The sequence below is a fragment of the Sarcophilus harrisii genome, chromosome 6 (assembly GCF_902635505.1).
Source record: "Sarcophilus harrisii chromosome 6, mSarHar1.11, whole genome shotgun sequence".
In the NCBI taxonomy this organism is placed as follows: domain Eukaryota; kingdom Metazoa; phylum Chordata; class Mammalia; order Dasyuromorphia; family Dasyuridae; genus Sarcophilus; species Sarcophilus harrisii.
In genome coordinates this window covers 206848300-206875346 of record NC_045431.1, presented here as the reverse complement: position 1 = coordinate 206875346, position 27047 = coordinate 206848300, and the positions used below count along the sequence as shown (strand labels likewise).

The window sequence follows — 27047 nt, the reverse complement described above, 5'->3', positions numbered from 1 at the left end:
CCAGGGTAAGAGGGCAGGTGGGGCACCCCCAGGGTGGAAGGGACCTGGCCCGGCCACCGGAGGAGAGGCCGAGGGACGGGAGCGGGGGTCGCGGACCCAGCCCGCTCTCAGGTACCCGGCGAATCCTGAGTGGAGCCAAAAAAAAAAAAAAAAAAAAAAAGTTTCTTAACTTTTTGCCCAACTTGGCGGGGAGGGAGGCGCCGGCTTCTGATTGGCTCGCGGCTCTTGGCGGGAGATTCGGATTGGCCGAGAAGGGTCCGAACGGGACGGGGCGGGTCCGGGGGGGGGGGAGCGGCCCTCCCAGATCCAACCCGTCCTAGCTGCTCGCGCCGACAGCGGGTTAATTTCAAATCGGGGGCTCCGGGGAGGTCACGCGCCCGCCGTTCCGCCACCCTCCCGCCGGGCCACCGACGGACACTCCCGCTCCGCCTTCCGCACCCACCTCCAAGTGACACCTGGACAGACGGACGGGCGGCGGCGCCGGCCGCGGGATCCCGAGGCTCGGGCGGGACGCGGGGACTAAGAAGAGGAGGAGGAGCAGCAGGAGCAGCAGAGGCGGCCTCCTTCCCTCCCGCCGGGGGCCGCCCACCCCGACAGGTGAGGGGGCTCCCGGGCCCAGTCGGACGGCCGCGGCCCCTGCAGGGATCCCGGACACCGGGCATTCCCTGGCCCGGCGGCCCAGCCCAGTAGAGCCCGGGCGGCCCGAGGGGGCGGGAAGGCGGCCCGGCGGTTTCCCGCCTCCCCCTCCGGCGCCCGCGGAAGGAGGAGCCGAGCTCCCGCGCTGAGGGGGGTGGGGCAGGGGCCGGGGGCTTCCCGGGGAGGTCTGGGGGGATGGGAAGGGGGCTGCTGGCGCTGGCCACGGCGCGGGGTCGCCGGCCGACCTGCCCGCCTTCCAGCTCGCAATCCCCGCGCTCGGCTGGGCGGCACCCGCCGCGGCCCGGGTTTTCCCCGCCAAATTTTTAAATCGAAGTCTGAAGGTTGGGGCCCGCCCCCTGCCCAGACAACCAATGGCGGGCGGGTGACAGGGCCTCTCATTGGTCTGCGCCTGTTACCCTGGAGACCACGAGGAAGCTGTCAAGGAACTGTCCTCAAGGTGGGCGGAGGGGAGGGGCAGTTAGGCGAGGGGGAAGTTCCTCGGACCCGCGCTATTGGCACTCAGAACCCTGGGGCTCTGAGCGGGACTCCTTGTGGTTTTCCCGGGTAAATAAAAGACTGGCCCAGAGAAAGGAAAAAACGTATTTGAAAAAATAGTAATGAGTCCTTAGCAACAAATTATCAAATTGTATATGTAGCTGTAGCAGGGAGGACTTTCCCTGTTGAGAATTCCTTACATTGTTGCAATTGTGCTTACTATGGCCATCATTCATATATATATATATATATATATATATATATATATATATATATATATATATATATATACACACACATACACGCCTAATTTAAAATTATTTAAGCTGCCTGATTACTTATCATTGGGTTATAGCCATAATTTGAAATCCTTTCCATCATTTGCTGTTTAATTCATATCTCCATCAGAATTCTGAAAAGTTGTCATTGGTTATCATAGCTACACCAGTAATAAACTGTAGCCCATTTCCTTTGGGTTTTCATATTTCTTTCAGAGAGCTGGGTGACGGACAAAGGCTCCGTTAGAATTTCCAAGAAATAATCTTCTCTTGTGCGTTATATTTTCCCTTTTTTAAAAATTAACTTTTTTTCTTTTTGTCTTGAAGGATATTACAAATTTATTTTTAAAAATTATATATGCTGGCATGTATGAGCCATCAGAATTTCTAAGAGAAAATCAACATCTTTAATTTTTAAGAAAATATATGAAGAGTTTACAAAATGGAGAATGAAAAGGTATGGTGATTTCCATATCCGTATATTTCTACAATTCTAAAGTGTAATGCCTCTTATCTTTACTCTGACTTTCAGGGTATGTTTCTTTGTTGTTTTTTTTTTTTTTTTTTTTTTTTTTTTTTTTTTTTTTTTTTTTTTTTTTTTTTTTTTTTCTTTTCAAGAAAATGGTGCCTAAACTTATTAAATAAAGCTAGGGTTTGGGGGTTTGGTTTTGGGTTTTTTTTTTTTTGTTTGTTTTTTTGTTTTTTTTTTTTGGAGGGGTACTTTACTGAGACCACATCCTCTTCTATGAATTTCTCTGTGAAGACAGAGGGGTTAAAAAAAAACCAAACTAATTTGTTTGTACCAATGCAAAAGAAAAAAAAAAGGGAAGTTCTATGCAGTTGATCCTAGATCTATGAAATTATTCTACAATTTTCAGTAGTTTGGGTCAAAGACTGACCATCAAAAATCAGATGAAAAAATGCTGTAAGAATGGAATATGAACACATCTATCGTACAAAAGGAGTAAATAATATACATAGTGTCCTAATGGTCTTGTTAAGCTGTTAAAATTGAAAAATATAGTGTCCCAAAAGTTTTAGTGCAGTTCTAAGTCGAACAGTGTTTTCATTTTCACTTTGACAATTCTGAAGGTAATAATATCACCAAGATTTTGCTGGGTACTCTACAATGAATCTGTCTCCCAAGATTTCAGAGTTGATTTCCTTTACCAAGGATGATCTTTCCCCCCTCCCCCCAGCAGCTCTCATATATTATCCAGATGACTGTACGACAAACCATAAAAATATTCAAATTAGCTGTACCCCTTTGTTCCCAGAAGTTAAATGTACCTATAAAACAGGAAGATTAAGAATGCCTTTCATTACTGTTAGTTGAAATAGAATAGCAACCATCCAGTTCCTTCTAATTCCCAGAGTTCGAATTGAGGAAATCAAAGCCACGTGATTTGTCTCCATTATGAAAAATCTTATTTGGGCAACATCTTTAATGTGGATGCTAACAATGATTGCTGTTAATTCCAACTAAAGTTGTATGGATTCTCTTTAATACAAGAATATAAAGTTATTGAGGAGTAAGAACAGACTTGTTTCTGCATTGTCAATGAAAATTAATCAGTAATCATTTATTAAGCTCCTCTTTTGTACATAGCATTGTATTAGGTCCTGAGAGATACAAAGTCATAAGTGAAACAGCCTCTGATCCCAAGGAGGTTACATTCTATTTTATACATTTTATCTTATACATAGATTATCAAACAGAATAAATCCAAGGTAAACCAGAGGGGATGGAAGGAAGGGAATAGAAGAGAGAAGCATCTGGGAAAACTTTGTATAGAAGGTGGTACCTGGGCAGAATTTTGAAGGAAAAAAACATTCCCTAAGAGGAGGGAGTGTGTTCCAGATCTGGAGAGGACAGCGATCCAGGCATTGTCTTGGAGATGGGAGATGGAGTATCCCATGTAAAGAAGAATAAGGCCAGTTGGGCTAGAGTAGAGTGTGGGAGGGCATGTAATATATAATAAAATTACAAAAGCAGGGCTACAGTCAGGTTGTAAAGGGCTTTCAAAGTTAAACAAAAGAGCTTCTTTTTGTTCCTAGAGACAATGGGAGCCCTTGGAGTTTACTGAGTAGGAGAACCACACAGTCCTTTCTTACTCCTTAGAAAATCACTTTGGTGATTGAGGAGGATGGATTGCTATAGGGAGAGAGATTTGAGACTGGGACACCAATTAGGAGGCTATTGGTATAGGCCATGCAGGAGATGATGGCCTGAGTTGGTATGGTGGCAGTGAGAATGGAGAAAATGGAAAATATAAGAGAGAATGTGGCTGTAGAGAGGATAAGATACGGCGGCTGATTGGATATATTGGACAAGGGAAAAGAACCAAATCTGAATGTCTGGAAGGAGGGTGGTGCCCGTGACAGAAATAAAGAGCCTGAATTGGCAATCTGATGAGCTAGGTGCTAATCTCCCCTTGGTGGCTAGTTGTTGTCTCTCCCCCTGTACCATTTCTCTGTAAAGCAAAGGACCTGGAGAGGGTCATACACAGACTTTATGTTCAAAGGCACTAGAGGAGGCTATCCCTCTTATTTTACAGTTGAGAAACCTGAAGCCCCCAGTTGTCCAAGAACTTGCTCAATGTCATACAGTTAGTGACTCAGCTAGGAGTTAATCCCTGGCCCCTGCTTCCAGATCTAAGTCTTCTTCCCACTCCACCAAAGCCTCTTCCAGCTCTAAAGTGCTGTGAATCTATGATCATCAGGAACATGCACTATTTTAGGGCTTTGCAACCTACAATTTTAAGTTTAAAATAGATACTTTGATGAGTCTTTGATCTCTCCTCTTACCTGTGCAGATTATAACCCATTCATACCTTAGCCTGTGTAATTCTTGTCCTTATTCTTCAATAAATTGTACTTGGGGGACACACTCATTGTGCTGGAAGCTATACTCTGGTATTTAATGTTTCACGGACACTAATGCACGATCAGATTCATCTTTCACTTTTATTACATGACCAGCCCATCTTCTTTCAGTCACACGTGTCATTGATGAAACTTTAGTACTACTTCAGTTAATCAATTGACAAGCATTTTTTATGTGCCTTATATGTATGTAATGCTAAGCTTTGGAGATAACAAAGACAGAAATAAACAGTCCTTGAGCCTCAGAAAGCTTACATTTCTACCAAGGAAGAAAGCATGTATTAATAAATGAATGCTTTTTAAAATAAGTTTTTTGTTGCTATCTCCTTTTTCTTACATGATTATGGTTATTACAAGTACCCCTTTCTTTTCCCCATCCCAGAGAACTATCCTATAGAACAAACAGTCATTTTTTTTTTTGAAAGGAAAAAACATTAGCACAAAACTGATCATTACACTGAAAAAAATCTAAGAATATGCTCAAGGTGTAGAGCCTGTGAACCTCCCACAAAGGAGTGGATTGAGAGAGCTTTTTTATACCTCTTCAATTGAGTGATTTTATGCTTGATCTGTATAATTTGGCTTCATTTACTGATTTGGGGGCAGCTGGTAATGCAGCGGACTGAAATCAGGAAGACCTGGATTGAAATCTGGCCCCAGATATTTCCCAGCTGTGTGATCCTGAACAAGTCACTTATCCCTGGAGAAGGAAATGACAAACCACTATCTCTCCAAGAAACCCAAAAAGGAATCACAAAGAGCCTGCCGTGACTGAACAACAATTGATTTTTTAGTGTATAGCTCTATACATTTTAGTTATTGAGTACATTTTTTCTTGGCTCTGCTTACTTCCCTCTGCATCAATACTTGAATTGAATTATGAAAGATTCTGAGAGATGGCAATGTCTTTCAGTGCAAAAGAATAAAGAGGAAAGATGGAGTGTTTTATGTGAGGAACAGGAAGGAGGGCCATTTGACTGGACTGGAGAGAGCATCAAGGGGAGAATATCTGATAAAATTAAAAAACTGGGTTGTAAAGTTTTAATCTTTAAATGCCAAAAAGAAGAATTGATATTTCATTCTGAAGGTAAAAGGGAATTGCTGATATTGATTGAGTAGGGGAGTGACATGGTTTCTTTTTTGGGGAAATCATTTGGATTCCCAAGTCACCCATTCGTGATGTCTTTGCACTTCTTTTGGGGCGCCAGCATTTTTAGTTCTGATGATGTCATGGTGTTCCGCGTTGGAAGGGAGAAAGGTAGAAATTGCTCAAAGCAGGAATCTGGGAAACTACCAGTGTTAGTTGTGGATAGGATGCAAATGGTGGAACATGAGATAGCCCAGAGTTAGCCATTGTCCTATACTCCAGTCAGGAGCTCTGCTGCCCTCTACTGGTCAGGAATGGTTTTGTGCTCCCAAGTGTGACCATGAGCCAGCCTTAATTCATTCCATATCTCCATTGCCCCATGGGCCTGGTGCTTGTTTGATATGGTGAATAACCATTGAGTTTTATCTCATCATGAAGTGCACTATATTAGCTTTGAATCTTTTCAAACTAAAAAGACTTAAAAATGGGTCAAAACATTAGATATAGAAGGTTTGGGGCAATGTTTGATTCCTGGGTAATTAATGGTAATATTAAATGGTCATCTTGTTACTGTAATGAGAGAGGCAGAATGGCTGAGCTCTGGGAGCAGGAAGCCAGCAACTGCTGTCAGTATGCCAAATAAGGGCATTAATCTCTCCTACAGCAAGGCTTCCTGCCTATAGGCCGATGTACAAAAATAGAGATAGCTCCGGCTTCTCCAGGGTCATATTACCTAACCAGGCCCTTAGCCTGTGCCTGGAGAGCTTATTGTATCGACAGCAAAGTGATTCAGCTCCAGGGAGTCTGGTTTCCTTCGTGACTTTTTCTATATTTTGAACCTATCTGTCCTTGTGGAAAATCTTAAGCATTGCTCTATTCTAAGAGCTGTTTTTGAAGTATAACATACAGACTTTAGCAACAGATTGTCCAGCAAGCCGGGTTACAAGATCAATAACAGCTACATTCTTCCTTAACAATATCTTGGGGTCCTAGGATTTAGGGCTGGAGAAGGCCTAATCCAAAGCCTTAATTTTATAGATGAGTAAATGAAGGCTTAGAGGGTAAATGACTTACCCAGGTTGTACAATACAGAGTTGGATTTAGATTCAAGTCCTTTGACTCCAAACCTTGTTTGGCCCTTCCCTGTTTTTTGCACAGGTTATTAGACATCATAGGAGCGTAACACCTAGGCAGATTGCTGATGGATATTTTCATTTCTACTTGTTTTTCTTATTCTTTTCCTTTTTATAATCTTTCTGAGTTTTCTTTTCTGACAATATTTATAAACCTAAAGATGAATAAAGTTTAAAGTTGGAAGAGACCTCAGACAAGAAATGGATACAGGCTCACTGGTAGCAGTAAGCCCCTTCACTGTATGTTCTTACTCCTCAGTAACTTTATATTCTTGTATTAAAGAGAATCCATACAACTGTAGTTGGAATTAACAGCAATCATTGTTAGCATCCACATTAAAGTCAATTGAAGCTTGATGGCTGCTTCCTGAGAATATGGAAGAATACGTGTTGAACTAAATAGCCTCTGAAGTCCCTTCCATCTCAGATTCTACAACTTTATCAAGTTCATCTCATTTTGCAAATAGATAAACTGAGCTAAGCAAAGAGAAATGAAGGACCTCTCGAAGGTTATACAAGGAATGATAGAACTAGACGTGAATTCACATCTCCTTTTGTAAATTAATTAAGATGAAGATATTTATTATATCATGAATGTAATTTTTTTTCTGATTACAGGAAAATCATTTCTTTGAGCCACATAAAAGGATATTGATAAAAACTCCACAGAAGGAGTCAGCTACTCCAAATTCAGTATTAGCAGAGATTCAGCCCAACTTTGGACCATTAACAACACCCACAAAGCCTAAGGAAATCTCTCCAGGTGAACCATGGACGCCAACAGCGAACCTTAAAATGTTGATCAGTGCTGCTAGTCCTGAAATCCGAAACAGAGATCAGAAAAGAGGATTGTCTGACAATAGGACTGGAATCCTTGAGGCCAAAGATTGTTTACATGTAGGTTTTTAAAGGGCTCAGGATACTGTTTGACCAATGAAGATTCTGAAAGAATGGCAGCAGGAACAATTTTGAGAGATCATTGTCATTCGTCTAATTTAAAATAAGACAAACGGTTTTAGCCAAAAAATTTTAGGAATTCTGGGATGCCGGTATTTTTAGAACTAGATTGCTTTTCAAATCTGCCAAGTAAGGTTTACTACTATATTTCTTTTTTTCAAAGCTTTGCAGCTGTTGAAACTATAGCACATGGTATAAGTATTAGTCATTAAGGGCAGGTGCCCCTAATAAATCTGTCAAGCTTTACATTTCTATATTTAAAATAATTTTTATCTTCTTGTGCAGGAACATTTATCTGGAGATGAATATGAGAAATCTCAACCAAGTCGTAAAGAAAAAAGTTTAGGATTATTGTGTCATAAATTCTTAGCACGATATCCTAACTATCCTAACCCTGCTGTGAATAATGACATTTGTCTTGATGAAGTAGCAGAAGAGCTCAGTAAGTATATGAATGTGTGTGTATGTGAATGTATTAGAGTGACTACATATACATGTATATATATGGGGCAGCTACATGGTATAGAGTGCTGGGCCTGGAGTCAGGAAGACTCATCTTCCTGAGTTCAAACCTGGCCTCAGACACTTACTAGCTATGTGACCCTGGGCAAGTCACTTAACCCTGTTTTCCTCAGTTTCCTCATCTGGAAAATGAGCTGGAGAAGGAAATTGCAAACCACTCCAGTATCTTTGCCAAGAAACCCCTGAATGGGGTTATGAAGAGTCGGACATGACTGAACAACAAATATATACTCATGGCGATCTGTCCTAATCTAATAATCTTTTATCAGTTGAATATGGCCCAACTGGTATGGTAAGTTTCTAAAGTAAGAATTGAATCGTTTTTATTTATTTGAGAATATGTTCTTGCTGGTCTTGCATACTTAATCCTTTCAAAGCTTGAAAGTAGCATATAATTAGGTTAAATTAGTGTTTGTAGATAATCTTAGAATTGTGTGAATTTTGTGTGATTTTCTGCCTACTTTTCTGATCGAGGAAAAATTCCTTGGAATTCTGATGAGAGACTTCTCTGTATTTAGAGACAGCTTTGGACCCTATTTACTTGGTTGATTGCCAGAACTAGTGTCTATTCACTATTGTCTACATATGCATGTACTCCGTGCATATAGCTTTGGAGAATACAACATAAACTCTCTCCCTATGTCTTGATATGAGGCAAATGGAATAAGATATTTGTGAAGGTACAAGTATATTCCAAAAACATTTCTATGGTATGTGATTTTTAAAAGAAAGATTTGAAACATTCAAAGGCAAAAAATAGTTTCATGGAGAAGGTGATATGGTGGAAAATAAGGGATCTGTAGTCATGGGATCTAGATTCAAATGGTATCCATGCTACTTATTAATTCATCTAAAATGAGAGGGTTAGATTAGTGCATTCCAGCTCTCAAGTCTAGGATCTTCTGAATGTCTAACTATGAAAATTCGTATTTTGAATCTGTTATTCAGGCTCAGCCTCTGGCTTACTGTGTTCACAACTGATTTCTTTCCCTCTGCTTTCCTCTCTGTACCTGCTTATCTGCTTTTTAAAGTGAAAATTAACCAAACTTCAGTGTTATCATGAAGACTAATGGGTTTGTTAAGTTCATTAACTTTGGCACAATAGTGCTAAGGAAGGTTGTTGGGGTTGTAGCTTTGTCTCTTTTTACATCCTGTCCTCCCATATCCCCTTCCTTAAACATGTACTGTACTTAGTCATATAAATGCAAAACTATTAAATCATATTTTAAAACCAAAACTGGGTATGTGGCCATATTTTGAGCTACTGAAGTGAATCAAAAAATCTGCATGTAATAGACATACAAATCAATGTAACTATGATTTCGATAATATAATAATAATATAATTTATCAACCTATAGAGAAAATACCTCAAATCTTAAGGGTTTTTAAGTTTTTAAATCTATTTTAAACATACTAGCAGATAAAATGTCACATTTAAAGATTATACAACTTGGATTGGTCTATTTTGTCCATAATATCATTTCATATTAAAAAGATGGACCTTTGTTTCAGGGAGAAGTTTGGGATCATTAAAAGAACTTGCCATTTTCCAAAGGCAGTCCAGCCTGCTTTCCTCCTCCTGTTCAGTTATGAGTTCAACTCATTGTCCACTTGCAGTGTTTGTACAGTATGTATTTGTATATGTATGTATATATCTTCTGATGGATGAGTTCTATAGATTGTCCATCCAACTGCATATCATAATCAGGACAATAAGCATTCTTCATCCACTTGGTTTTCCTGTGTGGATAGTTAGATCACTCTTTTTAAACAATTATGGATGGTATGCGGGAAGCTCTACCGTGTTCTGGGACTTGAAACAGTCGATCTTTTTAATGTTACTATCCTTCTGGTATTACTCTCTGACTACAAATTATGGAATATTAGAGGCTACAAAGAATTAAAATTGAAAATCACTCAAAAGGCAATGGAAATGCACATGGTGGACAGGAACAGGCTTATAGCACATTAAAAATAAGGAACTACAAAGGAGTTAAGGGTGCCATCAAAGAAATATGTGAGAGAAAAAGAAGATGGGCTGGTCACATGGTGATAGTGAGGGATGACCATCGGACTATACTCCTTTGACCTCCTTGCAAGGTCAAGACAAAGTGAGGAAGGCTGCAACACATAGGTGGACTTTTTGTGATGAACATATGGGAGGAAGTGGACAAAACTTTCGTAGGAATGACATGCGTAGATGGTTTGCTTTCATCATCATTGAAGGGAATATCTATGAATATATTCATGGATTGTTTGTAATGCCATTAGTTGTAGTGCCATTATTGGCATTCTTGAAGCAGTGGTTTTTTTGAATTTTTTTTTTTTTTAATTTTTGCCATTTAGAATTTACCATTTAGAATTAAGAATAGCAGCCATTGCGTCTGAATGAAAGGTACTGAACATGTGAATTCTAAGTTCTTTATGACATTCCAAAATATGGAATAGTCTAAATATATTAATATCACAGAATTATTTATACCCATAATTGTCAAAAATGGGCTGAAAATATGACCTATCAATGTCTATTTTGTTTTCCCAGATATATTATCAATGTGCTTGAAGTTAACATTTTTATTAGTTAAAACTTCATCAAAACTACAGTTATATTGATAGAAAAAAAATCCAATTTAAAGTATCCTAAAGAATCTTCTTAAGATAATTTGAAAGTAATAGTCAATTGTCCTTTTTTTTGTAGATGTGGAGCGTAGACGTATTTATGATATTGTAAATGTCCTAGAAAGTTTGCATATGGTCAGTCGCCTGGCAAAGAACAGATATACTTGGCATGGACGTCATAATCTCAACAAAACCCTTGGAACTTTGAAAAGTGTTGGTATGGAAAACAAATATGCAGAACAGATCATGATGATCAAGAAGAGAGAATATGAGCAAGAGTTTGATTTCAATAGTGACAAAAATGAAGAGGCCACAGTGAAACCTGGCTCTGGTCAAAATGGACATTCTGATATGTGCTTTGTGGAACTTCCTGGAGTAGAATTTCGAGCAGGTGAGACCTTTTTTTTTGAAAAGAGTTGTTTGTATGTTTAATTTTTCTTTAAAGAAAATGTTGGTCTTTTTCAAAATTTTATAGTTGTCATGCATGTGTCATTTTCAACTTTTTTTTAACCATATATATTTTATCTTCTCAGTGATTTTAATTTTTTAATCCCCTCTCTCTTTTTTTGCATAGCCTCTGTAAATAGTCGAAAAGACAAGTCCTTAAGAGTGATGAGCCAGAAATTTGTGATGCTGTTTCTCGTATCCACCCCTCAAATAGTAAGCCTTGAAGTTGCCGCCAAAATTTTAATTGGTGAGGACCATGTAGAAGACTTGGATAAAAGCAAGTTTAAAAGTAAGTGTGCTGCTAATATTGTTTAGATTTACTAAAGTTCAAATCCAGCTTGAGAGTTTACTAATAAAGACTTGGTATATAATTGCATCCTCTCAGGCTGTGTTTTTAAATTCCTTTGGAAGCTGTGATATAGTGCTCTAAATCAGATAGGATTCATTTTGTCAGAGATAATTATATTTGATGCCAAAAATAGCTCTCTAAATTGTTTTCCACAGTGCTCGAAAACATAGTAGGTCTTATTTCTAGAAAAGGCATTTAGGTCAGAATATTTAACATTTAAAGTAAAAACAAAGAACGATATTTGTTAATTTCTTCTAAACCCAGGAAGCTTTCAGGAGAGGAGAGAGTTCAAGCATTTTTGGGAAGCCTTAGCTCCTACCTCCATCCTCACCAGCACTTCTACTCCAAGAATCCCTTTTGTTGAGGAACTATTTTCATTTTACTGAAGCCTTAAAATGGACTAGAAGAGGACATAGTTATTGTTGGGAGAGTCCTTGAGCAGAGGAAGGAGGGAGAGGGTCCCCTGCTACATGCATTCTTCGCTTTATTGGGTATCCAAGCAAACTCTAGAGAAGGGAGCTTAGCAAAGAAAGAAACATGGGAGCAACAGCTTAGTCACGTCTCTCCTCTCAGATGGGGCTTTGACATTGACCAGAGATCCCATTCTACCTATGGTGTCATCCTGCTTCCAGTTTCCTTAACTAGCATATAGAACATCACCTGAAATCAAGCATACATAAATCTTATAGGATCATAGGGTCTTGAATCCAACTCCTTGATATTTCAAAGGTGGAGAGTGAGACCCAGAGAGACTGTGACCTGGCCAAGGTCTCACAAGTACCAAAAAGTGGGGATAGACTTTGAAGCCATATCATGATAGTAAATCCAGTGTTCTTTTTGCTGTACCATGACTGAAGAAACTGAGGAAGTTAGAAACTGGAAGGTAGAATTTAGTTCTATCTCCTAATTTTTCACCTAAGGAAATTGTTCCAAGAGAAGTTAACAGACCAAGCTGGCACGGTAGAAGCAGAATAGTTGAGATTAGAACATTGTCCTCCTGACTCCTAGTTAAGTGCTATTTCTGCCTTTTGTCTATATTCACTGCCTATGGGAAATACACTTTTGAAAATAAAAAAGACTAGTTACTGTCTTATATACTGTGACATGGAATACAGGAAACGAGGGAGGGATACGTTCTTGGGTCCTAGCCAAGAATGGGAGCCCAAAGCTGGTGGGCCCTGATAGGGCAAGCAAGGCTGAAGCTGTGCTTCCTGTTTCCCTTCTAGTTCTCAACAGCTTCGGAATTTTAAGAGACATAAAACAGAACTGTTAAAGCAAGCTTGAACATACTTTTTTTCTCTCAACATTCTAAGGACAAATCTTTTTGTTTATTTTTGTTATCCTTCTTCTGATGATACTTTGAGACACACTCACATTTTTGTGACTAAAAGCATTAAAAGCATTATTAGCATCTTTAAGTTGCTCAGATTGATTCTTGGTACAGTGGAAAGAATGACTGACTCTGCAGTCAGAAGGCTGGGTTCAAATCCTGCTTCTGACTCTAATTAAATGTATGACCTTGGACAAGCATGTCACTTTACTTCTTTCGTCTCCAATACTTTATAGTAGCTAGCCTCTGAGGATCCCTTTCATCTATTGATCATCAATCCTGTCTCTTATTCTATAAAACTGGGATAGCAACAGCCCCTCCCTCTTCGGAGGATCGAAAGAAGGAGCTGTGCAAAAATTAAGAAACAATGTAAATGTTAGCAGTTACTTTTACTTCTCAGTAAGGCACCCAACAGCCCTTTTATCTTTGACAGCTTAGCAAGAAACATTATCACATAAATGAACTGTTTGTATAGAATATCTCTACTGTGCTAGGGATAAACCAAGTTGTTATCGTCATAATAACAACTTACATTATACAGCTTTGTTAAGGTTTGCAAAGCATCATCTTCTTCAAAACCCTGTGAGCTAAGAAGTACAGAGATTTCCTTACCTGTCAATGTACCTATGAAGACAGAAGGAAATGGAAAATCAAGGCAATAATCCACATCATTTGGGTTGGAAAATCTGCCATTTCCACAAGGGAAAATTGTCTGTATTATGCATTTGGGTTACAACAGACAATGTTCCACTCTCCATTTCATTTTATTTGTCTAGACACAGCTTTAGATTCATCCTTTACTTCTGAAATCAATATAATTCGCTAAAACCCCAGGGAGTTAAGAACCCTCTGGCTCGGCTATGAAGACACAGCTAAATTTATAAATGGTTACCATTTGCTATGATGGCACATCACTGGGGAGATATATACAGGCCTTTTCAATAATATATATGCCAGTGTAGGCTGGCTTTTCAAAACTACAGAATGTAGCTCAGTCTTTAATTTGGTCATGTTATATATCATTGTTAGAAATGACCAAGAAGGAGCTTAGTATGTTAGAGAGAAAGCTGATGTCAGCAGACAGAAATTCAAATCCCATACCTAGCTGTCTATCCTTATGTCATCTAAGTTTTCTGAATCTCAGTTCCTTTATCTTGTGAAATTTTGCCTTAGGGTTCCATAAGCCCTTTGCAAATCTTAAAGCTGTATTCAAATGTGAGTTATAACTACAAAGAAAAGCCAAAAGTAGATTCTGCTTTGTACCTCTATTACCTTCTATAAAATTCTGCACAATATATTGAAAGACTTAAGCCATTGAAATATATATAATAATTCTTGATGGGATTACCTCAATGCCAATTTCTTTAATCAAGATGTGTTTCTATTCATTCAAAATTTAAGGCTTCAACAAATTCTTATGTTTAAAATGAATGACAGGTTCATGACATTGCGATTGCTACTCGGAGGAAAATGCCATGCTGTGCTCCCACCATGATTAACTCCGATTAGGTCAAAGAAAAATTAATTTTAGAATAGATTGTATGACATGAACAGGACCACCCAGCATGGTGTGCCCTTGTCAGAGAAGGTGCTATACTTTGTGAGCAAAGCAGAATTGCATTAGCTCAGAAGAAATGCAAGATGTGCAGAGTTAAACATTCCACCTCAAATGTTCATAGGAATTGTTTGTGTCTGATCTGTGGCTGAGCATTCTAAGCTTGTATTGGTCTGATCAGCCACAGTTGGACATACTTACTTGACTCTAACATAGTACTATCTTTTTGGTCCTCAAGAACAAAAAATAATAACCAATGTTTAAAAGACTTGCCTGTTATTTTCTCATTCCTGGAAAATTAGCTACTAGGTAATGAATTTGGTGGTAAGAGGAGCCTAGAAGTATTGCCATCTGCATCATAGAATATAAATATCAACCTAAAAGGGATTATAGGCTATCCACTCCATGCTTCTTATTTTATAGGTTCATGGAAACTGAGGCTTAAAAAAAGTTAAATGATTTGCTCAAATTTACATTGGTAATAAGTGACAGTGGCAGGATTTAAACCTGGAGTCTGTAATTCTTCAAACAGTGTTCTTTCTCCTGTACTATCCTGTCTTACTAGAGGGACTATCTGATGCGATCACCAATCTTTTGAGATGGCTTGAAAAAACCAACAAGTAAATATTGTCACTGGAATAATTTAGAAAAGTAGACTCACTTTTTTACTTATTTGACAGTTTGGTTATATTAAATAAATATAGTATTTATTTTCATGTGAAAATGTTTGGGAAAACAGACTAAAGGAATCTTCAATTAATTGTTCCATTTATTTGATTCCAGCTAAAATTAGAAGGCTATATGATATAGCAAATGTTCTAAGTAGTCTGGAGCTTATCAAAAAAGTTCATGTTACAGAGGAAAGAGGCCGAAAACCAGCTTTTAAATGGACGGGACCAGAAATCTGTCCAAATTCCACAGGTGTGTATTTTTTTCTTCCTTTTCTTGGCTCTATTGTTTTGATTTAATATACATATAGAGAATTTCTCATTCACCCTACCCCCACCCCACCAAGAGATTGTGAAAACATACCTCAAATATGCTTCCTTAGAACCATCTGTACTAGTCAGGACTGTGGGGGCCGAGTGTGGACCACAAATACCATAGTATTTTTACTTTTTTTTGTTAATTTGCTTGTATTTTGTTTTCTCATTTTTTTTCCTTTTTGATCTGGTTTTTCTTTTGCAGCATGGTAATTGTGGAAATATGTATAGAAGAACTGCACGTATTTAACATAGATTGGATTACTTACTGCCTAGGGAAAGGGGTAGAGGGAAGGGAGGGAGAAAAAAATTTGGAACACAAGATTTTGCAAGGGTGTATGTTGAAAATTATCCCTGCATATATTTTGAAAATAAAAAGCTTTAAAAAACAATTCTTCCTCCCATCCTCTGTCAGCTCAGTTTCCTTGTTTCACATCTCACCAAGAATATAGAAGCTCTTAACCTGTGAGCGCCTTCTTTTCCCTTTCTCTACATCTCTTCATGATATCCTCCATTCCCCTCTTTTTTACTTTTAGTCTCTTATAAAAAAATGGCTCTTTTCCTTACTTACTAAGACCAACTTTGATCCCATCCTCTCCTACTTTCTTTGGCAGATTGGTCCCAAAACAATTCTGTTTCTCATCTTAATGATCTCCCTATTATAAGATTACTTTTTTGCTGCTAGCAAACATGCTTTCAATTTTGCCATCCCCTCAAACTTTATCACTTATCCACCCTTGCTGTCACTGTCAGACTTGTTAAAGAAAACTTGATTCATTTGTTGCCTCTATTTCCTCTCCTTTTACTCACTTCTCAACCCTTTTAAAGCTGGCTCCCGACCTTATGACTCAATTGCTTTCTCCAAAGTTGCCAATAATCTAGGCTGTTTTTCCATGCTGGGAATGTGTTTCTTATCTCAATCTCTTGGAATCCTTAATTTCCTTCAAAACTCAGCTGAGCTGACAACTTGTCAACGGACTCTTTCCTGATCTTCCCATATCCTAGTGGAGTTTTGTTGTGTGTTTTTTTGGATATGTTTGTTTAGTTATGTTTTGTTTTTGCTTCCTTTGTATTACTTTGATTTATTTGGCATGTATTCTGTATATCCTATACCTTGTTTCTCTGAATAGAATTTAAGCCCCTTGAGAGTAGGTCCGGTTTCATTTTTTTTTTTGTGCTTAATGTATGGTTTTTGATTGATTAGCTTTTGCAAATCTCAGTCCTCCCTATAGCTCTTTTCTTATTTTTCTTAGGAACATCTTTTATAAATCCACTATTGAGTTTCCAGATATCACAACTGAAGATTACTTCTATACTTTCACTGCCTTAAATATACCAGTATGATATTCAGACTGTTTAATTTCTTATCGATAATATATGATTACATATGTTATGTAATCATATATTACCTATTGTGTTTTGTTTTCTTATTTTTCCTTCTTGATTTGTGCAGCTTGATAATTGTGGAAAAATGTATGAAAGAATGGCACATATTTAACATATATTGGATTACTTGCTGTCTAGGGGAAGGAGTAGGAGGAAAAACATTTGAAACACAATCTCCTTTTTTTTTAAAGTCACACGCATCTTCTCATCATATCTCTTCCATCACTTGGACATGGCATTGTTGATAATATATTATAGTCTTTTTATTCTTATTAGTGCACTTTGCAAGTTTCTTATAATTTAAAGATTGTGGTAGTCTATAATTCTCAACAATAGCTTCCGTAGGAGAACAGTGGTTTTAAAAAGGGAGGCTTATAGGATAGTGATCATTGAAATCAGTGCTCATTTTCCTAAATTCCAAACAACAGGATCTTTTCCTCGATTATTCTGAGCTCAGGGGACTGTCCCTACAGCTATACATCTTCACCTGGGCCATATCCACTTTATAATTTATAATTATAATTTATAACCACATGAAGTGGTTGAAAAACATTGAATCGTTCAACAAGCACCTCTTCTTAAGGTGTCTCCTAGTCAATGCCTACTTCAACAAAATTATTTCTAGACAATCAAAGGAAAACAAACATAATTTAAAAATACAACTCCACCTTCAGAGAATGAAATGTCATCATGAAATTACTTGAGAAAAGTGTAAAAAAACTCTGTGGATAGATGGAAGGCATCATCAGTGTTATTATTTTGCAGCTCAGTGACCTTTGAAACTGTGGCTGACTTTTTTTTCCATCATGCAGCCAACTTGACTCCACTGTTAACATCTAAATTTTTAGTCTGTAGCTCTCCATTGATGACAACTTTTTGATTTCTTCTTTTTTGAGATGTTAGTAATTATTACTTAAAAGATGCTCAGAGGAACATATTTAATTTAAATACATATGTATTTAATCCACTGTATACATTGAAATGCATTGATCTCTTGTGTTTCAGTTCTGAGCCCTGTAACTACCTTTGACTCATGTGATTTGGAGCCATCTCATTCTTCTAAAGAACAGTGTGCTAAGAATCTTTTCTCTACTGGGAAACCAAACTTTACTAGGCATCCATCTCTAATAAAACTAGTAAAGAGTATAGAAAATGACCGGAGAAAGATTAATTCAGCTCCCAGTAGCCCCATCAAGACCAGTAAAGGTAGGTATTTGACAAAGAAGACTTTAGGTTGTTCCACTAACATTTGCCTATTACTATAGGCTGTTTCTACCCCAAAGCATTTTTATTGAATTGCTTTAGAATCTATTAAATTAATTCAGTAAATTAGAGAATTATAATAACCTTTATTCACTCAAATGTTCTCAGCTTCTAAATCATGCATGAAGCAAAGTGGTACGAATAGAATTTTATGGAGTTTAATTTGCTTAATGACTTTGGGACAAAAACATTAAATGTTTTCATACAACTCCCCTCATGGTGATTTTGTATGGAAAAATGTCTGTTCTTTGCCTTAATCTACATCATTCTATTTTACCAGCTGAGAGTTCTCTGAAGTCAGCGCCCTTCCCAAGTAAAATGGCTCAACTTGCAGCTATTTGCAAAATGCAATTAGAAGAGCAATCGAGGTAGGTTGGGTTTTAATAATGTGCTGAATTAATTCCCTCTGATTTACTTGGTTTGCTTTATCTTACCCGAGAATATTGATTAGACTTAGGAACTGGTATGATTTTTTTTATTATTACTCAGCTTTCAAATTATTGGGATTTTACATACGCTCCCATAAAAAACTAATTTTTTTTAACCTAAAAATTTGAAACGAAAGAATGTTTCATAGTTGTTATTATTGGTTTTTCAATGGGTGGATTTTTATTTTGTTTTTTAGTGAACTAAAAAAGAAGGTGAAAATGCAATTGACAAGACCTACTGTGCACTGTCAATCTCTTGACTTCATAGCAAATCCTGAGCCTAACCGAAGCTTGGCTTCCTCCCAGACACCATCTCTCATTCAGCCGCTAGGTGTCCTACCTCTGATCCACAGCCCCTTATCTTCTGCAGTGCCTGTAATTATGCCTCATGCCCATTCGGGCGCCTCCTATGCAATCTATCTGCATCCTTCCCAGGCCCAAACTGTGACACCCCAAAACCTGAATTCCACAGTACACCCTGTTCCCTGTACTAATATAACTGGAATTAAAGGTTCTGCTGAGAGTACTGCAAAAGTGACCACAGAAAAAATCACTAATGACGTGGTCAAATCTGATGTCACTACTAAGCCTGGGAAAGCGTTGCCCACCTCTGAAGGACAAATCTCAAGGAACGAGGAAAGAGAACCAACTGTCGAAAGATGTTTGAAGAGGCAGAATGTGCTGGAGGACAACAGTTCCAAAAAAAAACTTAAAGAGGACCTAAAAGGACTGGAAAATGTCCCAGCAGTAAGTGAAATCCTTCATTGTTCAGACCCAGAAGCTCCCTTAGGGAGTTAGTCCAGTAGTTAGCAGTTTATGAACCTGCCAGCGTCAGAAGCAGCTTCTCAGAAGTAGACGCCCTTCTCGGCATCCTAAACTGAGCTCCAGGCATCACATACAGTTAATCTCCTGCCTAGGATCACCGCTCAGCGTCTTTTAACCTTTGCAGGCAGGGATTACTTGAAGAACTTTCAAGCAATCCCAGTACTGGCTCTTAAGTTAAGTGTTCCTGGCAGTTATATGGTACACGAACACCTGTTCTAATAGGTTGAAGGAATTTATGACTTAAGGTAGCGCCAAATGAATATGCACTTCCAACAACAGTCTTTATAAAAGCTATTCTCTGAGTCACACACTACAGAGTCACTTAAATATTTAGTGATTGGGAGAGAAATCCTAAAATCTCTTCTTCCCTCCCTTTAAAATTTTTTTCACTATCAAGTCACTTGAAATACATTTACAAAGAAACATGTAAATAGAAAATTTAAAGTGATCATTGGTAGTTTTAAGAAATGGGATATGTGGATTTTGTAAGGACCTTGATATGTTAACTTCTCATATATAAATAAATTAAATTCTGTGTGGAAGATGATACAATCCATGGAAATAGAATTGGCTTTCAGTTTTTGCTTTGTTAGCAATTTCTTATTTGACCTTGGGCAAATTAATCTCACTATCTGAGTTTCTGTGTTTAGTGAGTATTGTACTTCTATTGTAGATATATTTCCAGGAATTTTCTGAAGATATATAAGTAATTGTGGAAAAGGGTCTATGTAAATAAGTTTGAGATTTTCTAAAACACACAAACTGTTGGATATTATCTATTGTTAGTACAGTTCTAGCTAATGAGTTGTTTTACTTTAGGCTGACTATAGGCCTTGCAATTACCATTCCCAATATGGATTTTTTTTCTGATATTATAATAGTAATATCATTTTTAAGAAAGAGAAGTAGAAAAGGAACTACACTGGTGATCTCTTTGCCTAGTATATTCTTTTAAGCTCCTAGGATTTATGTGACAGTGGTCCGAAATATTTCAATGAACTTCAAAGACCTTATCATGAGGTCATAGGACCCTAAAACATTGCTAAATAGCTTAAGGATTTTATCACTTCTATTTCATAATCTTATGAGATTTTACTGTTCTTTCAGCATTTATAAACCTGAAATCTTGTAAAGCTTTAGGACGAGAGGCCTTTAGAGGAGAAAGACAGGGAGGCAATAAGCCTTTATAGAATGACTACTCTGTGCCAGGCACTGGACTAAAAGTGCTTTACAAAGATGCCATTTGATCCTTATAAAGCCTCCGGGAGGCAGGAGCTCCTGGTGGTATTATCCACATTTTACACTTGAAGAAACTGAGGGAAATGGGTACATCACTTGTCCAGTGTCACACAACTACTAAGTGTCTGAAGGGAAGTTAAGCTCAGGTCTTCTTGATCTCATGCTCAGCACTCTATCCATTGTGCCCCCTAACTGCCTCTAATTAGGAATACACTCTTGTCTAGCAGTAATGGGTTTGCTTTCAGGGGAGATTTGAAAGTGGTTGAATGAGCACTTATTAAAAATGGTGCAGGTCCAGGTTGGATAAGGTACTCTCCAAGGCCTTTCCAACTCTGAGATTCTGTGATTTTAATGTGGTTGCAATAATATGGATACTGCCTCCAGTCATATAGATTGCAATCCCTTCATGTTTTAGTAGACAGTCTTTATAAGTTGTTGTGGCTGAAAAATAACAGCCATTCATTGTCCAACCTTTTGGCTAGAGTGGTCCTCAGGTGAACAAGGAAACAGATCAAATTTCAATTCTGCCCTTAACTAACTGAGATCATGTGCAAGTCATTTCTTTTCAATGACTTGTTTCTTCCTCTGTAAAATTAGGTACTTGGACTAGATGACTTCAGGTTCCTTCTAGTTTTAATTATGTTAATTATAGTAATAGCTAACATTTATATAGTTCTGTCTATGTGCCAAGCCCTTTGCTAAGCATTTTATAAATATTATCTCCTTTCATCCTCATAACCATCCTGGGAGGTAGGTGCTATTATCTCTATATTCAAGATGGGCAAACTGAGGCAAGCAGAAATTACTTTCTCAGTTACTCAGCTAGTAGGCATCTAAGGCTAGATTTGAATTTGAATCTCAGAGTAGTATTCTATCCACTGCACCACCTCGCTGCTCCCCAAAATTAAACATTATCTAACTCTAGGAGTCAAGAAATTGCCTTTGGGGAGCATAGTATCATAGAAAGTCAGTAGCATCTCTGCAAAGATGAAGCATTATAGTAAACTGACAACTTAGAGACAGCTTCATTGTCCAAGAGTGAATTACTCGGTGGACATATTATAGAATCATAATCAGTCAGAAGCACTTACTTTGTACTAACCAGCGATACAAAGAAAGGTAAAAACCCAATCTCTGCCCCAATGGCCTTTCAAGCTGGAAAAGTTCTAGTAGACCTTAGAGATTTAAACTAATCCTTTCATTTTGTGAGGAAACAGTCCTAAAAAAGTAACTGATTTCCCAATTTCACTGAGCTAGAATGGGGAATGGAAGAGCAAGGACTCTCAGATCTTCAGACTCTAATCCCTGGGTGCTACTTCTATTTCTATGATTATCTTGAAAAAGAAAAGGGTTTTATGGCAGATAAAATTTAGAAAAAATGCCTTTAATTGTTGCTGGTTTTCTCATGTTCAGGTTGAAATGGACTTTTTAAGCTTTGATTTCCTCATGAATGTTTTCTCCTTCTTGCATGGTGGAATGATAAGGCAGATATACGTGAGAAGATGTGATGATCAGGACTTTCCATGTTCAGAAAGAATTTGACAAGTTTGGGGGAATTTGGAGGTTTTTATCCAGAGCTATACTGTTTCACAGAGTGATCCCATTTTAAAAAATACATTTTTTCTTTTCCATCTTCTATCAAATCTTTTTAACTCATGTTAGTAAATTCCAGGATTAAGAACATGATTATAATCATTATCCATTTACCGTCCCTTGTAGCATCTTGAGAATCTTTTAAATAGATGATTTGATAAGTCTAGCTGCCACCTTCATTTAAATCTGATTTGGTCCTTTGATAATTCTCCTTACGTCTGAGAGGTCAAAACAAGATTTTACCATTTTGTGGTAATGAGCTTCTCTGGTTTTTCAGGAAACCCATATTTCTATTCCATAAACATGGTACCTCAGGCAGTTGTTATTTTCATTCTTTATGACCCCTTTTGGGGTTTACTTGACAACAATACTAGAGAGTGGTTTGCCATTTTCTTCTCCAGCTCATTTTACAAAGGTAACTAAGGCAAAAGGTGAAGTGACACACAAATAGTAAATATATGAAGTCAGATTTGAACTCAGAAAGATGAGTCTTCTGACTTCAAACCTGGCACACTATCCACTGAGCCACAAGGCCACTCATCTTGTGGATAGATAGCATCATCCTTTTTTGAAACTGCAGGAAAAATTTCTAAGAACCATTTCATGACCTCTAAGAGTTGATTTCCTCAGGAAGCCACCAGAAGACTAAGAAACAATTCCAAAATAATTGTTTTCCTATAAACTGTGCATGATAAATAACTGAATCCCATCAGCCTAAGAAGAAAGCAGACATGTTTTTCTGTTTTTTTTTTTTTCACTTTGTTTGTGTAGCAAAACCACCTCTCCTTGTTTTCCAGACCTTGTTTCCATCAGGATACCTCATTCCTCTCACACAGTGCCCGTCGCTTAGTACAGAGTCCATTTTGTCTCACAAAGAAAATGCAGGTGCTTGTTCTCCAAATAATAGGATCTACAACTCGCCAATTACAGGTGTGTTTGCTTTAAAACTTCCAGCTTGGAAAAAAAAAATGTAAACTTTTTTTTTTGCATGTAGTTGGGGAAAAAATAAAATATTAAAAAACCCAAAAAACTTGTTCATAGATGAGTGGCTCTCATATACTTGAGCTATATCAACCTTTCAGTCACTTACCTCTTCTTTTCATATTTTGTTTTCTGCTTTTGCCTTGTAGGTGTTATTCCTGTGACAACATCTGACCTCACTGCTGTGAATTTTCCCACTTTTCATGTTACACCTTTGAAACTGATGGTCTCACCAACCTCTGTAGGAACCGTACCTGTTGTGAACAGCCCATCCCTTCCTTCTTCGAGCCATTCCATTCCTGTCCAAAACCCAAGTTCAGCCATCGTGAACTTTACCCTGCAACATTTAGGGCTCATATCTCCCGGTGTGCAGGTGTCTGCAAATGCTGGTGCTGCCTCCGTTCCAGCATCTCCAAGAACAGAGCCCGTTAGCGCTCCATCTGAGACCACAGGCATGCAGCAAGGGAAGGTCACCAAGCACGAGTCACCTGTGCCAGGGCGTGGTCAGGTGAATGGACAATCCATCACTGTGACTACAGGCCAGCAGGTAGGACTGTTCACTAATTAAGCCATTTAAATTTAATTTGATATGTGAATCATTGTTTGCTATGCTAATAAGATCCAAATGTCATTTTCATGATGGAACATTCTGATTCCCCTTTTGATCATGTCATAAATAAAGAATGGTTAATAACCTAGTATCCACCGTACAATGGAACAGTGAATTAGCTCCATTTCGAACTGCTGAATTTTTTTCCCCCATTTGAGTATGAGAAGAGCTACTTATGGTATAAAGGATGTCTTCTTCACAAAAAGTCTAAAAAAAAAAGCTACATTTGAGAAGATTTATACAATATTCCCACTAGATTATTCTATATGGTTTCTTGAAAATACATTCTAATCAGCCTTTTGACAAAATGGCAAGCAGTCATTTGCATTTCTTGGCTACACTTCAAACATAGGTCTACATGTGATGATCTAAGAGACATGGTGAACATAGAGAGGTCCTTCTCCTTTACAAAGTCCCCTCGGATACATTGTCATCGGAACTTAAGGCTCCAGTGAATAGCATGCTCATACCTAGCTATTGTTTATCATCTTGCCTTAATGAAAACTAGTATGAAAACCAAGTGAACAACTTGTTGTGATTTGCATAGCAGGTATCTAGATATGCGGTATTTTCAACATGTTAAATGTTAGACTAGGCCAATTTTTATGCTCCCATTAAACATATATTTAGTCTTGACATTTTTTTTTTCCATTTCTCTTTCAATTAGCCTGTCCCAGTGACACCCAAAGGATCACAATTAATGACTGAAAACTTCTTTCGAACACCAGGAGGACCAACTAAACTGGCTCCAACTTGTGACGATTTGGATGGTGCTCGTAAAACCTCTCTGGGACCTCTCTTTGTCCCACAGCGAAAGCTTGAAGTGTCTACAGAAGATGTTCACTAATGATGTCAGTCAAACCTTGATGCTTAATAAATATTTGAATTAATAGGAAGAGAGCTTAACACAAAAAAATTTAACATGCTTATTTGGAAAACAGGTACTACCCCAGAAAAGTTGTAAATATGTTTAACGACTGCTTAATGCAGAGCAGACTCTTACTTTAATGTGTGTGTATATGTATACATATATATATATTTGTATAAGTACAGTCTTTAATACTACAAAATTAATGAAAGAATATTGAACTCAGGTACATTACCTTCTGGGAAAGATTCATTATTTCAACGAAATACTCTGTACCTGTGATATTCCACAGAGTAACTGTTCTTAGTTACAATTTACTCTAGAAAACTAAATTATATTGGCATATCAGAACAACATTCTACTGCACTTTGCACAAGAAGTGCAATGTATAATATTGTATTTCTAAATAGGTGGGACTATAGCTATATTTTTTAATGTCTTTGATCCCATGTTCTTACAGTAATGTCTTTTGTAAAGGTAGGAATGAATCTTAATCAAGTCTATGAAAGAAGGAATTATTTATATAATGTATTTTTAATCATAAATTGTTCAAATTAAAACTTTTTCTAAAACATCTTAATGTTTTCATTTGGACCTTATGGAAAGTAGTTTTGTTAATGATGTGATCTGTAGTACCAGTGACTGAAAGGCGGTGTAAAGTGTTAGTTTGTATCCTAATACTACAGTGAGAAGAGTAGTTGTAAGCATTGGGAAGTTCTTCTATCCTATATGATAAAGCCTCTGAGAGAAAGGAATAAGTCAATGGTAAGATGATGGAAGATCATGAATTCTTTGGAGGGGAAATGAAACAGAGAGCAGATACAAAGTTGTTCACCTGGTACATTAGCCATAGACTATATGGCAAAAGAAGAAGCTGCTGATTCTCCAGTCTTCACCCTGGTTCTTCAATGCCCCAGGGGAAGACTTCTGCAAAGTGTTCATACTACTCCTGGACGTGGATGTGGAATTGAATAGCAGGAAACTCCCTTCATGCCCAAGAGATAATGCTTTCTGGAAACCTCTGTGGGCTCCAGGAAGAATTAAGCTGAAATTTTTAAGAGCATGCCTACCTAAGCCCTTAGCAGTAGAAGGCCTGCACTTTAGTAATCATACAAATTCTGCAGCAGTTTTTGAACCTTCTTATTAGGTTCAAACCAAGAATAAAGAATATTTATTCCACAAACATTTAAAATGTACTTTTGAATGGCACTTTGAAAGATGCAAAATTTATTCTCTCCTCGGTATTCCCTTTAGTGAGAGGCCATAATCCTTCCAATCTTCATTTTATGCCTTTCTTATCCAGGTTTTCTCATGCCTCCTAGTTCCTTCAAGTGACTCTTGATGTGGAATAGTCATGAATCATTTGAGTTGTCTCTTGTCTTCCATTCTCTATAATCAACCCATCTCCTCTGGCTGCCAATAAAATAATCCTAATACATACTCTTCCACTTTTTGCATACAAGCCATATTGGGTAATCTACTGCAATTTTTTTATCTCTATAATGTGGCTTTCCATTGTCCTTTGGGTTATTTGTCATTTTAACTCTTAAGATCATGATGCTCCATGATTTTTATTCAAAATAGCATTACTGGGAGAATTTCATGAGAAAAAGATGGTTTTTGTTGGGGCTTTTTTGATTGTTGGGGGTTTTGTTTATTTGTTTGTTGGTTTTGGTAAAGCAGGACAACTTTGAGATTGTTAAAAAAAACAAAACAAAACAAAATTTAGTTTCCCAAATTTCCTACCCCATTCCAGATCTAACTCATTCATCTTCTAGGATTGTTGAAAATCTATTAATAGTGGGGGCAGCTGGGTGGCGCAATGGATAGAGCACCAGCCCTGAAGTCAGGAGGACTGAGTTCAAATCTAGTCTCAGACACTTAATGCTTCCTAACTGTGTGACCCTGGGCAAGTCACTTAACCCCATTTGCATCAGGGGGATCAGGGGGAAAAAAGTAATGAAAATCTATTAATAGGTTGCCTATGCAGCTATATGTCATCAACTATATGTATTTTTCAATCACTTTATTTCCCCAGTGTGGATGGTTAAATCCATCTTCATGATATTCTCCATTTCTTTTAAAGATGTAGTTTTCTAAGGTTTGATGCAATTATGATTTCATCTGAAAATAGGAGAATTTGCAGAATTTCATCATCAAGAGGAAAGCCTTCTTTGGGCTCATCGAGGATATTTTCTATAATGCTAGTGCCCACTTTTAGTGAATATGTTTCTCGACCTGTGAATTTCTTTATGTGAAAAGCAGTTTGGAGCAGTGAAAAGAGAACAAGATTTGGATTCAGAGGTTCTACCTCTGCCTCATACTATCTATGTGATTTTGAGTATATCATTCAATCTTCAGGCAAGGAAATAAAGAAGATAGGAAGGTTCTTTTTCTGAAACTCATATAATGCCAGTACTCAACCAGTCACTAAAAATCATCTCTATGTGGTTATATTTGTCATGTGTAATTTAAATGTATAATTTAAGAAACACCTCTCAGGGAAGCTTACAAGACTGAATATTGTACTCAGTCGAGGCTTATAAAAAATTTTAAGTAGAATATTATTTCTTGA

The 27047-nt window shown here is 37.7% G+C and overlaps 1 protein-coding gene across 2 annotated transcripts; it reads left to right on the top strand.

Annotated features, from left to right (window-relative positions):
* Positions 1-516: 516 nt before the first annotated feature.
* Positions 517-25046, top strand: E2F8 (E2F transcription factor 8). Of its 2 annotated transcripts, XM_031941359.1 has the most exons (13): positions 517-597; positions 1737-1866; positions 7134-7412; positions 7758-7914; positions 10695-11006; positions 11190-11351; positions 15080-15217; positions 17671-17871; positions 18209-18296; positions 18554-19103; positions 22811-22943; positions 23144-23541; positions 24272-25046. In XM_031941359.1, exons 2-13 carry the CDS (start codon positions 1852-1854, stop codon positions 24449-24451), a joined length of 2613 nt encoding a protein of 870 aa, XP_031797219.1. In that variant the 5' UTR covers positions 517-597; positions 1737-1851; the 3' UTR covers positions 24452-25046. The 2 variants fall into 2 exon arrangements, with proteins under 2 accessions (XP_031797219.1, XP_031797220.1); XM_031941360.1 differs by lacking the exons at positions 517-597; positions 1737-1866; positions 7134-7412; positions 7758-7914 and adding an exon at positions 8180-9623.
* The last annotated feature ends 2001 nt before the right edge of the window (positions 25047-27047 follow it).